This window comes from Capsicum annuum, chromosome 2 (assembly GCF_002878395.1).
Source record: "Capsicum annuum cultivar UCD-10X-F1 chromosome 2, UCD10Xv1.1, whole genome shotgun sequence".
Taxonomy (NCBI): Eukaryota; Viridiplantae; Streptophyta; class Magnoliopsida; order Solanales; family Solanaceae; genus Capsicum; species Capsicum annuum.
In genome coordinates this window covers 28,159,175-28,173,721 of record NC_061112.1, presented here as the reverse complement: position 1 = coordinate 28,173,721, position 14,547 = coordinate 28,159,175, and the positions used below count along the sequence as shown (strand labels likewise).

The 14,547-nt window shown below is 31.3% G+C and overlaps 1 protein-coding gene across 2 annotated transcripts; it reads left to right on the top strand.

The window, feature by feature from the left end:
* The first annotated feature begins 220 nt into the window (after positions 1-220).
* LOC107858463 lies at positions 221-13,625 on the top strand. Of its 2 annotated transcripts, none has more exons than XM_016703126.2 (3): positions 221-795; positions 12,378-12,915; positions 13,145-13,625. In XM_016703126.2, exons 1-3 carry the CDS (start codon positions 385-387, stop codon positions 13,390-13,392), a joined length of 1,197 nt encoding a protein of 398 aa, XP_016558612.1. In that variant the 5' UTR covers positions 221-384; the 3' UTR covers positions 13,393-13,625. The 2 variants fall into 2 exon arrangements, with proteins under 2 accessions (XP_016558612.1, XP_016558611.1); XM_016703125.2 differs by having other exon boundaries at positions 225-795; positions 13,046-13,625.
* The last annotated feature ends 922 nt before the right edge of the window (positions 13,626-14,547 follow it).

Here is a 14,547-nt window from a genome sequence, read left to right as displayed (position 1 = left end):
CCTATTAGACGCATAACCAGTATCTCTAACAGACGTAAATTCTTATAAAATTTAAAACTTAATGTTTAAAAACATGATGTAATGTTTATGAAACTTTAATTTAGTTTTTTGCGAAATTTAATATTTTCAAATATGATATGTTATTGTAAAAGCTTGTCGTAATCAAGAGAAAAAAAATAAATCTAAAAAGTGTATTTAAAACAAAAAAGAAGAAGCTGAGTTTAACGAGAATATAACACCTAAAATAAGACGGTGAGATAGGAGTATTTTGTTTGTCCGGACGTTGAGAAAAGGTCTATATAAGCTCTCATTCTTTAGGAAGAAGAACAGCACAACTCAAAAGAGTATAACATTGAGATAAGTAAAAAGGTGTCTTAGAGAGGCATGAGTATGGATCTAGCAGTGGTAGACTATGGTTCGTACAAGACGAGACCATCAGCGCTTCTGAACTCTGTGTTTATGACGACTGTAAACGCAGCGGCAAAGACTCTTGTGGCGGTGGCATCAAATGCGAAGGCAGCAGACCAGCAATCGGAAAAGTGGAGACCAGCAGACCACATGAGGTTCATGTTGATGCTCATGACTTGGTTGGCTGTTTGGGTTCTTAGGGTATTAATGGATCACTGTCCTTTTGCTACTGGTTCTTCCTATTCACTTGATGGGACTTCTTCCTCCCTTGATCTGATGACGCTGCCATCTTCTTCAACTGGGACTTCTTGTTTTGATTTGGTGCTTCATGATGATTCTAGTATACAAGCTCCTTCTGCTAGAGCACTTGGTAGAGCTCTCACTCATGTAAGTTACTTTAATTTTATCATACACCTTTTACGGCTTTCATAATTGATGGAATTATATTGCGCCCAAACATAAAGGTCATTTCTCTCATTTTATAAATAAAGCTGGACAACATAGTTCTATTAGTAGTTAAAAAACACTCCATCTAATTTTGGTGTCTTAGTTTTATTTTTAGTTTGTCTTTAAATTCTTCTAAAAAAAAGTGTTCCGGTATTCAACATAAGCGGTTTAAAAAGATTGAAAGGCCACCACTAGACTAACTGCCCGTTTTAATTTAGTCTCTTTGCTTCGGTATTGAATTTGACAAAATCAAAGAAGGCATTTAAATTTTGGTTTCAAACACACCAGGTAGCAGGATACTTGAATTAAGAAGTTACTAGATATCGAAATTGCAGTAATATTTCTAAAAACAAGACGAACAAAAAAACAACAAATAAATTAGAACATAGGGATTACGTTAAATATTAGGAGCGAATAAGATTCTTCTTTTTAATACTAGATTCATTTCTTTTTACTATTGAATATGTACACTGAAATTACTTGTTTCAAAATAGTTGTTTATCTCGGGAATCAAATCACTCTATACACTAGAACTTCGAAATGTTTTTGAGACTGCAAATTAGACCGACCCTACGATTTTTTGGTTGTTATGGTTTATTTTTTAGGATTAATTTAATTAATTATTAAATTTAAATTAATTTAATTATATTAATTTATATCAAAATTTAAATATTTAAAAATTATATAAAAGTACAATAAATTTATATTTTTTTTAATGTGACAAAAAGTAAATCTTAAAATATATATATATATATTTAGAAAAAAAATTAACAATAAAAAATAAAAATAAAATGAAGAGAGTAAAATAACAAATATACTTAAGGAGAACAGAAAATTTAATTATGTAATGAGAAAGTCATCAATTTAGGGAATGATGATACAATGAGCAGCAGGAAATACTACTCTCACTGTTTTATGAGATATTTTAACTTGACATGATCATATAAAGAATTAGAACTTTTGAAATTTTATAGTATAAAATGACGTCTGAATATTTGTATGTTTGAAAATTATTTAATAAAAATATAAAATAAAAATTTTAAAGAATGTTTTGTTTGGATTATAATAAAGTGATATTTTAGGGTTCTTTAATATGATTGTTATATGAGGTCTGTTTTTTAAAAAAAAAAATTGAGGGGAGGGGAAGGGGAAGGGGAAGAGGAATGAGGGAGAAAATTATAATGTGAGGAATCGAATTTTTATTAATAAAGTGAGAGTTCAAATAACTAACCAACTAAGTTACTAGGATTTTTAAGGTTTGTCTGCCACTTCCTTTCCTATTTCAATGTTGCAGTCTTTTTCTCTTGCAAGTCCATTTCTACGGTTGATGGATATTGATGTTCTGCTACTTTCATTTCATATTAATTTTCTCTTTTTTCTTTTATACTCTTTTTAAAAATAAGAAACTTTTCTTAAATTAAATTTTTAAATATATTAAGAATTAATTATAAGAATAAAATTAACAAAATATAATTAATTCTGTTTTGATTTTGTAAAATTGATAAGTAATTTAGAACATCTATTTATAGTAAGGATTACAACTGATTTAAGATAGCTCTTTTTAGGAGTCCAAACAAATTCTTTTAGTGCACTTAGATAGTCACGCATGTTTATTATTTTTCATACATATTATTATATTTGTCCTTATTTATTATTTTATAATATTTTTATTTGTATATTTATAATTAAATTATACATAGTTGTAAATTTGTTATAAATCTCTTCTTGTTCCTTATTAGATTGCTTGTTTTTTTTTTTATATTAAAAATTAATTATTTTCCTAACTTATTTATTTTTGTAAATCACAAAAGATTTATAATTTTTTCTATATTATTATTAATAATAATAATAACAAGCAATTAAATAAATTACTAATAGCCAAATTTAATTTTTTAAAACATAATTGATAAAGATAATTTAGTATGTTTTACTCTTAATATATTTGATTTTCTTAAGTTATTTGTCAAATTAAAGAAATAAGTAAAAAGGAATTAAGCGAGTACACTTTTCTCTCTTTTTCATTTTGCTTGACCTTTGTACTAAAAAAACTTCTTTTTTTATTTATTAGTTTAGCAAAGCAAGAGGGATTTATTATTTTCTTTTAATATTATTGTTATCATTAAGTAATTATATAACTACTTAATATAAGTGAGAATCTTGGGGGCTTGGTCGTCCTCACAGACTCAATAATTATTAATCATATACTTTCAAAACATAATTATTGAGACAAACAAACAAATTGCTATTAAATAGTTCTTTAATAGGAGTACCAAATCAATAAATGTAAAATACAATGAAATGGATAAAGTGCATTATTTATTGTTTTACATTTGTAAAAATTTGTGCAACTTTGAAGTTATAATCTCACTTTCTATCAGAGCATTTATTATTTCTTAATAATAATACCTATTCTCTTTTTGGTTGTATTTGGTACAAATATATTTTTGTAATACAATTTAAAAATATTTTTCAAAAAATTAGTGTTTCTTATTTTTATTTTTTTTATATTCAGTATGTAAGTAAAATATTATTTAAAAATTATTGATATATAATTTAGATAAGTACTATGAGAGGAGAGTATGAAGTGACGGGGATGGGAGATAAGTTATCGGTGGGAGTGAAAACAAGGAATATTGAAAAACGAGGGACTCAATAAATGTGAAATGCAGAATATAATTTTTCTACTTCCATAAAGTCATTTTCATAAGTAGACTTATATTTCTAGAGAAAATATTTTTTCTAAAAATCTAACCAGTCAAAAATATGAAAAAAAATTAAAACATGTTGAACACACCTTTTACTTGTTTTAAATTGAATTTTAAGTCTATTCATATTTGTTAATTATTTTTGATACTTCTTTCCTTATAAATAAAGTTTTCTAAAAATTATTCAATTCTATGACGAAAAAACTTTGATAATCATAATGACTTACCAAAGATCTAATCAATATATCAATAAATTAAATTAATTATATAATCAAAAAATGTAATTTAATTTATATTTTTTTTAAAATTAAAAAGATTGGATTCGGATTTAGTCCGGCCTTACTCAACTAAGTCTATATATAGAGAAGATAAACATGCTGAAGCAAGCATGTAAGTGCATACAAGTATACACCTATTTTTAGTTGTTAGCTATCCTCTCGACACATCATTTATTTTTCTGAATTGTCAGTAGTTGCGTGCCTCAGCTTTTCGTCGCCGAAATGTCTCAACCTTTCTTCGCCGTTTAATACATCATCATGCCGTAAATTTGGGTTGAAATTTTTGTTTTTGTTTCTGTTATTTCCTTTATATTTAGAGTAAATACATAATTATCCCCTGATGTTGTTTGAAATTTTTAAAAAATCACCTAAATTTTAATTTTGATCTATTATTTCACGATTCTTCTTTATTTCGTTTTAAATACATTATTTTGAACCTAGCATGTATACATGCGCCACAAACGCATGAAATGACTCAAAATTGATTTTTTTGACCAATAAAAATCTGTCACACGTAAACAATTAATATATAATTTATATTTTTTTTAAAAGAAAATTAATATTTATTTATTTTTTAAAATTACCCCGTATCCCCCTCTCCCCCAATCCACCCTTTCTTCTTCAACACCTTCAACACCATTAAAGCTTTATTGAATTTTTTTTTTTTAAATATCATTAAAACTACATTAAAACTCAACACAATGTCTTTTTCAACACTATATCTTCTTTAACACCATTAAAGCTCCTCTATTAAAGCTCCATTGAATTTTTTTTTTTTAAATATCTTTAAAACTCCACTAAAGCTCTATTAAAGCTCATTTAACTATTTGTAAAACTCAATTCAATCATTTAACTATCCTTAAAACTCAATTTAATTATAAAATAATTTTTTGAATTGCTTTGAACAAAAATTAAAAAAAAATGGACGGAAAGAGAGTTTTTGAAGGAGTAGGGAGGGTTAGGGGGAGATGTTGACAGGGTGAAGGTGTTGGACGGAGGGTGGGGATGCTGAATGGGGATGGGGTGGAGGGGAGCTGCTGGACTTCGGGGGAGGGGTGCCGGATGGAGTGGGGTGGGGGAAAAAGGAGGGTGATAAATTAAATAAAAAGAAAAGATTTATTTGAAAAAATATGAAATTAAATATATTTAACACGTGACAGCACTTGATTGGTGCGTGTGTTTATTCTCTTTATTGTGACTGAGATTCAGCGAAAAATGATATATTTGAAACAAATTAAGTAAGAATTGTGAGGTAATAGGTCGAATTCAAAGTTGAGGTGTCTTTTTAAAAATTCCGACCAACATCAGGGGGTAATTATGTATTTACTCTTATATTTATTTAATATATTATTTGAATGATTATAAATTTGATAAATAAAAATGAGACAAGTAATGTGTATAGTTATAAATCATCGTTCATCAATATGAAATGAAAATTTAAAATTAAAATACTTCTATATATATAAAAAAAAACATGACTTTCTTTTAGGGAAAGTATACTTGTTTGCCAGCTTCATGCTCAGATATTAATTTCTTTATCGTTTCCATTTCAAACTATACCCGAAAAGTCGAAGCCACACCTAAATTATACTAGAGACCTATTACACACCTAAACTATAAAAAAGTGAAACTATTTACACCCTGTCAGGCTACCACCACTTGCATGTGGTGTAGTGTTTTACACGCGCTGCCCCGTCAGCACCACGTCAGTAAAAAGTATCACTTTTTTATAATTAAGGTGTGTAATAGATCACTTATATAATTTAGGTGTGAATTCGACTTTTCGATTATAGTTTGGGGCGGAAACGATGCCTTTTCCCTTAATGTTTTTAGCTGTTTACTTTTGTTATTTAATAGGCTGGACGCGCCTAAAATAAGTGTAACACACGCACCTTAGAATGGGATCGTGGGCAAGTAATAATATTACTTTTATATAGTTAAGATGCGTAATAAGTCACTTATATAATTTAGGTGTGACTTAAATTTTTCTTGTATATTATAGGGTGGAAATAATGTTTTTTCCCTTTCTTTATACGTATAATGTAACTTACCGGGAACGTGCATGCAACTACAAGTACTTCAATTTATTTATCAGGGCCCAAAAAGATACTTACTTGCAGTCCGTAAAATACGATAGTTAAAGAGTGAATCAAATCTCATTTGTCGATTGGATGCTCTTAATACTCATTTCTTGAATCAAAATTGTTGGATTTAATCTGAACAAGAGATTTTTCAACCTTAAGATTTAATTTCTAAATTAATGTCTCACCGACTGTAGATTATCAAAAAATAAAATGTTACAAGAACTCTCACCGATGTCGTGTTATTTTCCTCTTAAGTTGATTTTCCATATTATATTTATTTTTCAATGAATTGAAGGACATGTTTTTTACTATCTATCAATGGTAACGCAACAATTAAGATAAACAACTCGACAGGTGTAAATCGAAAGTAGTTCTCTTAGTAAAAGTTTAAGGGATTTATCTAATCATGTGACTAAACTATTCTGGATAAGAAGCTTCAATTAATCTCTTGATTGCATGTTACATTGGTTCTACGATTTCTTTTGAGTAGAAAAAAGCTAAAACAAAGAGAAAGAACTCTAGGTGTATTTGTTTTTTTTTTTGTTGAATTCCAAGGGTTTTTTGGTCTAAAACTTTGATTTTGTCAATGAAAAATTTATTTAATGTGTACAAATTATTGTTTTAGAATTCAGTTCTCAAACTTGCTATAATCTAAATGTTAAATTAGCATAAAAACACATCACAGATTTATATAAACCAAGAACACCTATAAAGTAAGGAATATGTGAGTAGAAAGATGCGTACCTTTGTCTGTCATTATATTATGTAATCGGAGATGGTTTGTCCGCCATTACAACATGTAACCGAAGACGAACAAAGCTGAGTCTTTCTCTCCTTTGCTTATGACGGCTGGCAGCATATGAGAATACGTCTTATGTTAAAGTCAGGATAGGGGACCTATCCTTATATTTATACGCTTAAAAGCCTTAACCTAGTGCACCCCTATTATGAGCTTACAGGTCTACTAAATGCCTACACTATTGTCAGCCCACACCAATAACATGAAATGGTTACAAGGCCCATATGAAATTCATATGAATACACGGTTTGTGTCTTGTTCATCAGCTAATAACATCAGCCCGTTTTACTTTTAACGTAATAAAAAGTTAATGTTAAGTCTACATAAAATAAATAATTCTAACATTCTCCCACTTGGACAGCGTTAACTTTTAAAGAAATATTTTAGAAAGCTTATTTTTATGAAAATGACTCTCGGGCTGAATAGACAGTGACCATAAACATTTTGTGGTGGAACGCCATTTCCAACATAGTTCAGTCAAGCAAAACATCATTGTTGAATTGAAGCAGTACTTGCATCAACCAACGATACAAGACTAGTCCACAATTACTAACACTGAAGTTTCGTAGACATAAATCAAATGATGTGGTAGTGTAGTAAGAAATAACCAACATGGACTCCAAATCGAGGCTATTTCATTGTTAGTCCTTCAAACGATTTTTCATATCAACATGTACGCTTAAAATCAACATGCGTATCATAGAAAAATCGTCACCGCGATTTTCTGTTACAACATGTGTGAGCACTAAAATATGTGCTCCACCAAAAAATCTTGATTTTCAAGGTTCAATATGTGCAACATATTACATGGTGCAACAATCAGAAAATCCACAAGGTAGAATGACATACTATATATTTCTTTAAAAGAAAGATCCAATAAAACAACAATATGATCTTATCAATATGAGACATAGCCAACACGTAAGTCAAAAAGTCTTAATATAATAAAACAATATTAAAGTGTGCACAATAATAATCAACAACATAATAATCAACAACATAAAGAGAAAGGTCATTAATGAACTTACTTCCACTGATCTTGAGATAGATGCAATGATCAATCTTGTTATCCACAAACCTCATAGAAGTGATAATTTTTTCGAACTTCAAGTACCACTCTCGAGAAGCTTGCTTCAAGCCATAGATAGATTTCTTAAACTTACACACAAGATGCTCACTGCCTTTACCAACAAATTTTTAGGATTGTTGCATGTAAACCTCTTCATTAAGATCATCATTCAAAAGGATGTCTTTACATCCATCTGATGTAGCTCAAGATCAAAGGGTCTCATTTATTGCCTAGTGTCTGCATATCCATCATAGTACTCACCCCTTCGATCAGACATCACTATATTAATGACCTTTCTCAGTTGTTTCTTTACTTCAGTTTTAAACACTTTGAATATTCAATAGAATCTGATTTTTCTTTAAAAGGAGAAACATAATCATATTGAGAAAAGTCATCAATAAAGGTGATAAAATAACTTAGTAGAATACAAACTACTTATATTTGTGTGAATGATTTTCAACAAACCAGAACTACGAGTAACATTTTTTTTTCTTGTTTTATTCAACTTTCTCTAATGTAATCAATACATGTTTCTATGCTCCCAAAATCAAGAGAAGGTAAAATGTTAGATTTAACCAATTTATCAACTCTATTCTTAGAGATATGACCTAAATGCCTATGCCACAACATGCCTGATTTTTCGTTTAAAATTGGTCGGTTCGAACCAACAATTTCAGAATTAAAAGAGTTGTATTCTAAATAAGAAGTTAAGGAAATTTTAAACAAGCCACCAGATAGGATTTCATGACCAACAACTCGGGAGTTCAAAAGCAAATTAACTTTTTCATTAAGAGAATTAAAATCATAACCAAATCTGTGTAAAACTGAGATAGAAATAAAATTTCATCTAAAAGACAGGACATAAAGAGTGTTTTCAAGAACAAGCTTATAACCAGTTTGTAAGTCTAAAATTACTGTTTCTATGAACTCTACTTCAACTTGGACATTTGTGACGACTCTAATTTTTCACTTCGTTTTTCTACTTCGTTTTTCTCGGGTTCCTTTTGATTTTGAACCCCTGCAAGGAAATGACAACATGTGCAGTAGCTCCACTATCAAACCATCAAAAATTAATGGGGACATGTACAAAGTGTAACTCAAAACAAATAAGAGCTAGATGATTATTTTCTTTTGACACCTTCTTAAAAGTGATTATTAGGTCTTTTAAACTTCTTAGGTCCCTTACAAGAGTTTGCTTTGGAGTTATGAGAAGCTAACATGGCAACCTTACCCTTCTCCTTTTAATTTTTTCCTCTTCAACAACATATTTGGAGATTGACCAAGGTTCATACTGAGTATTATAGGTATTTTTCATTTGGCTAAGCTCAACAGACAAAGAGTTAAAAGTAAAGTGAACAATGTAAGTATCAGGAAGAGTTATTCAAGAGTTTTCAGTTTGGACTGAATGTGGACCATCTTAAGTATGTAATCCCTAACACTGCCAGTAAATTCATACCTTACCCTGCAAGTTTATTCATTAGATATCTAGTCTCAGCCTTATTGGATACAAGATATCTTTCTTCTACTTGGGCAAGAAACCTTTTGGTATTGGTAGTTTCAGGCAAGCCACTTTTGAGGTACTTAACAATCAACCTCCTAAAGGCAAGGATGCAAAGCCTATTAGATCTCTCCCACTTAGCATTAAATTCTTTTTCAGCAGTTGTACTAATCAGTGAGAGCCGGAGGCTCATCCTCACGCAAGGTTTGATCTATGTCAATCATGCCCAAAGCAAATTTTAGATCTTATTTTCATCGCTTAAAGTTAGAGCCCGATAGAACCACAACTTCAGTATTGTTATTGTTTAAATAAATGATAACTTTTCACATCACATAATTAAGCTTATCACAATACTAATTTAAAACACACAATAAATCTACTTTGGGTAGATCATTGTATGTTCTAACTTAGTGATATCTCTCAGAATGGATTAAACAAGTCTCATAAAGCAAGTGATATCCCTCGGAATGGATTAAACAAGTTTCATAAAGTAAGGCAAATAGGTCACTTTGATGTACACTACTTACCCTAATTTATAAAACAAATTCAATCTTAGGGATTCAATATGCCATTGCTTAATTTACTCATGTGACACAATAAGTAACCAAACAATTAAAAATATTATAAATCTGACTTAGTTACAATTCAAATGAAACCAAATTCAAATAGAATAAATAAATAAATAAATATTCGAATAGCTTAATTTTTTTTTTTTTTAAATTTCATAAAATAAAATAAATAACCTTTTATATTATTTAATCTAAGCATATGGAATTAAATAAATGAATGAGTTTTTAGTAACATAGCCGACAAAACACATTTTTAAGAGGCTTTAGTATATCAAAAATAAATAAAATTAACACTTCGTAAACAAAAAATGCAGCGGAAAAACATTTGGATAAGACATCTTTCATAAAATCTTTCTCAAGATTATTTTTTGGGACACAAATCTAAGATTAACTTATCAAGTTTCAACGCAGGGACATCTCAGGGCTTACAATTTTCATTTGAAATCTTTTTCAAAATACAGTTAATATAAGCCTTTTGTGAAATCCCCATAACTTACGAGATCTATCTCGTCGAATCTCAATACCAGAACAAATGATGTCTCTCTCCTAGATTTTTCATATCAAACATTTTGTTCAATAAATGTTTAGTTTCATGCTATAATCCTAAATTATTACTAGCAAGTAAAATATCATCAACATAAATGATAACAAAATCTACCATAATATAAATGCCAATTCAAGAGATAATATCACCATAAGTCCAAAACAATAAGACGAGTAGTCTAATGACAAATGAATAATAATATTAAATACTTCCACTAATTCAGTAAATCAAATGACTCAACAACACCCATATTCTGAATATGCTGTAGTAAAAACTATGGGTCTTAGCCCCTGGTTAGTGAATCAGCAAGCATCAAATCAGTAGGTATATGTTCAATCACAATGTCCTCCCCTTTAACCATGTTATTGGCCCCAGGATAATTAGTCGATCTTTACCATGTCTTTTGTTGTCCTGACCCTTTTTTATTCAAAAGCATGTTAATAATCACCCAAAATATTTAAACATTATATGTGGGAGTTCTTGTTTCAAAACACATGAAAACTTATGCAAACTACTCCCTTTTCAATAGTTTATTATACGGTGGTCATCTTTTTGATCAATCACATGCAAATTCTTTATTAGGAAATATGAGCATTTAATTTGTAAATCAAGAAAGAAACCCTCTCATTCGTTTATAAAACAATAACAATCCATAATATTTTTAGGACAATGAGGTTCATAACAAGAGAGGTAATTCCGCAAATCATGCTCTCATATAACTTTTCAAACTAATAACACATGTACACATGAAAATAATTCAAGTTTAGGAAAAACAACCTCATAGTTTATAAAAAATTTCATCATAATATGGGGCTTACAATGCATGCTTTTCAACAATTTCAAAACCCATCTCATGTACAAAATTAAATACCTTAAATGCTTGTTTAATCGATAAATTTATGTCCATGGAATTTAGATAGTCCCACATACAAGAAATTTTGCATTTTAAGATTCAACTATTCTGGTTCGCCTTGTAGGAAAGTAGAACCCATATCCTTTAAAATGAGCTCGATAACCAATGAAAAAAAACAAGCGAAGTTCTAAATTCAGTTTTATATATTTTACTTCCGCAGGACATCTCCAAACTAGAAAATAATTTAAACTGGATTTTCTATTGGCCCATAACTCAAAAGGGATTTTAGGGATACGATTAAGAATGTACATGGATGTTTTAATACCTTCGCTCAGACGAACTCACGTAAGTTAGATCTACTCATCATACTTCTCATCTTGTCTTTTAAAGTATGGTTTCGCCTTTTAAGATAGTGAAAAACTTCTGAAATAATTTTAATTTGCAAATACTAATAATATACTTTAAACATATTTAGACATCGTTTCAGATTTAAGTTTAAGACGGAGTGCGTCACGATCATTATTTTCAATTATTTTTCTCATGAACTGTGTGATAGGGTTCAAGATTTATGTGAAAAGCTCTGATACCAAGTGTTAAATTAACATAAAAACACACCACAGATTTACATAAACCAAGAACACTTATAAAGTAAGGAATATGCGAGTAGAAAGAGCTAACCTTTGTCTGCCATTATATCACGTAATCGGAGATGGTTTGTCCGTCATTACAACATGTAACCGAAGACGAACAAGGCTGAGTCTTCCTCTCCTTTGCTTATGACAGCTGACAACATATGGGAATACGTCTTATGTTAAAGTCAGGAGAGGGGACCTAACCTTATATTTATAGGCTTAAAAGCCTTAACCTAGTACATCCCCCATTATGGACTCACAGGCGTACACTATTGCCAGCCCACATTAATAACATGAAATGGATATAGGCCCATATGGAATCCGTATGAATACATGGTCTGTGTCTTGTCCACCAACTAATAACATCAGTCCGTTTTACTTTTAATGTAATAAAAAGTTAATGTTAAGTCCACATAAAATAAATAGTTCTAACACTAAACTCATTAATATCTTGAGCATTCTGTTTTCTTGTTGATTCGAGGGGATTTCAGATACTAGTGTTGCTAAATGAGATTCCAGCCTCCTCGAGGAAGTACCAGTTTGCACTTGGGATGGCCGACAAGATCGTAGATGAGAACACCAGATGCGGACACTTAGAGATGCTCCAAGTCAATCGTGCTGCCCTGGCTTCAGCATTTGCGCGTACATCTGGACTTTTGTATAGCTCTTTAAAGAGGCCCCGTATGTCGGAGGATTCAGGGACGTGGCCTTCACGCATTCTTCGATCCCTCCCTTTGGGATCTTTTGTGGTGTCGTCACTTAAAGGTCTTGGCACATTTTTCCCATGGGTGGGAAGTGCCACGAGCCTCTTGCAGAATAAGAGGCAGGTGGCTGTTCGTGTTCATGAGGAGAGTGTGAATGACTTGGCAGCTGAGAAACATGCGCAGGAGTTGCTCTGGATAACAAGTAAGATGGTTGAGTGTGGTGCTGTGGATGAAGCTTTGGTGCAATGGAGTCTATCTTCTGGCTTGGCTTCTATTTCTCTCTCGTCTTATCCCAGGGTGCAAGGATTCATTGTCAAGATCACAGGTGCGTTCAAATTGTTGTTGTTACTAGCTTTCTTCGTTTCAGTGCAAGTGAAATAGTTCGACTCTACATGAAATCTTTAGTATTAAAAAGAGAGTATTATTAATATGGACTCTGCCATTTGGTGGTGTAGCGATATTATTTGCAGAGCTTAACAGAGTTAAACATGAAGTTCCAAGGCAAGTGAAATTCAACATACTGGTGATTTGGCTTCCGTTATTGTGTTATGCAGATAACGGACTTTCATATCCAGTATTGACGGGATATGAGAAGGCCGAGATGGAGAAGACAATGAACGAATTGATATCTACGCTACCTACCATCGATCAAGAGGTTATTCTCGCCAACTGGCTGCAAGATTTCACGACGACATCTTCGGACTGGCCAAATCTCCATAGGTCATATGACTTATGGACTCATTCTACTCGCGAGTTCATTTCAGGAGATGCGCATGAAGGAGGGCAACTTTGTGTCTTCTAGTATCTAGTGTAATGTTTCGGAATATGTAATAGTTGTACGTAGGATCTAAGTTTTTCGGTTAAGAATCGGGGGTTAAATTTGTACGTATCATCTGAACAAAAGTGTCATTTGGTAGCTTAGTGCACTCGAGTTCAGTTTTCACTTTTGGTCAAACTCTTAGTTTTAGGTGGCTATCCTTGATGTTCTTTAGCGGTTGCATCTCCTTATAATTAAATAAAAATCTACCTATATATCCTACTTGCCTTCTTGTAATTATACGATGATGATCAATAATATGGACACAAATTAAGAGATACATCTATTTCGGTATTTGATAGTTAATAAGTTGACTAGACGCGCATGTTCTTATTAAAAGGTATTTTGAAAGGCAAATTATAGGAGATCCAGTTTTGTTTTTGTAAAGAAAAATTTGTATTTCATCGCCACAAAATAAATTACAACTTATCCTATCTACACCTCCTTACATTTATCATTATACAAACCCTCAACTAAGTATATGAGTAATCCAGTTCCTTTCATATGAGTAATCCAGTTCCTATCTTTAGTACTCGTCTTGGTCAAAAATGTCATCTTTCTCATCTTGCATTCCTACTTAATCTGGTCGATTAGCATATTCGGTCTCTGCGTCCCAAGGTCCCACAAGGCAGTATTACGCGCCTTCCACTATAAATTGTTGCAGCTATTACAGAAATAACCAAGCTTCTACTCCCCCTTCCTTAAGTACTTATTGAAACACGCCTCTAAATTTTGTTGTTAATGTGGTATTAGGGGTGTCAAAATGCACTCAAATTGAGTTGACTCGTCTAATTCGTTTAAAATTTAATGGGTTGGGTTTAAGATAATTTGAAATTATGTAAATTTCAACCCATTAAGTCCCAATTCATTTTCAAATTGGGTTCAAATAAGCCCCATCAATCTCTACTTCAACTCATTTAATTTAAAAATTTCTAATGAAAATAGAAAAAAAGTGATAATATGCCCTCCCGCTCTCAAAATTACCCACCTCACCTCACCCCCACCTTACCCCAACCCCACCACAAGCCAACTTACCCCACCCCCATCCCCACCCAACATCCCTTAAATAAATTTTATTTGTCAAAAAACTTTTTATAAATTTTCTTCTTGCTCCACTCCACCTCATCCTCATTCCCCCTC

Coding starts and splice junctions, on each gene's coding strand:
- LOC107858463 (XM_016703125.2), top strand. CDS start 385: ATGAGTATGGATCTAGCAGTGGTAGACTATGGTTCGTACAAGACGAGA. Junction 796..12,377: donor TTGGTAGAGCTCTCACTCAT/GTAAGTTACTTT, acceptor AGGGGATTTCAG/ATACTAGTGTTGCTAAATGA. Junction 12,916..13,045: donor ATTCATTGTCAAGATCACAG/GTGCGTTCAAAT, acceptor TTGGTGGTGTAG/CGATATTATTTGCAGAGCTT.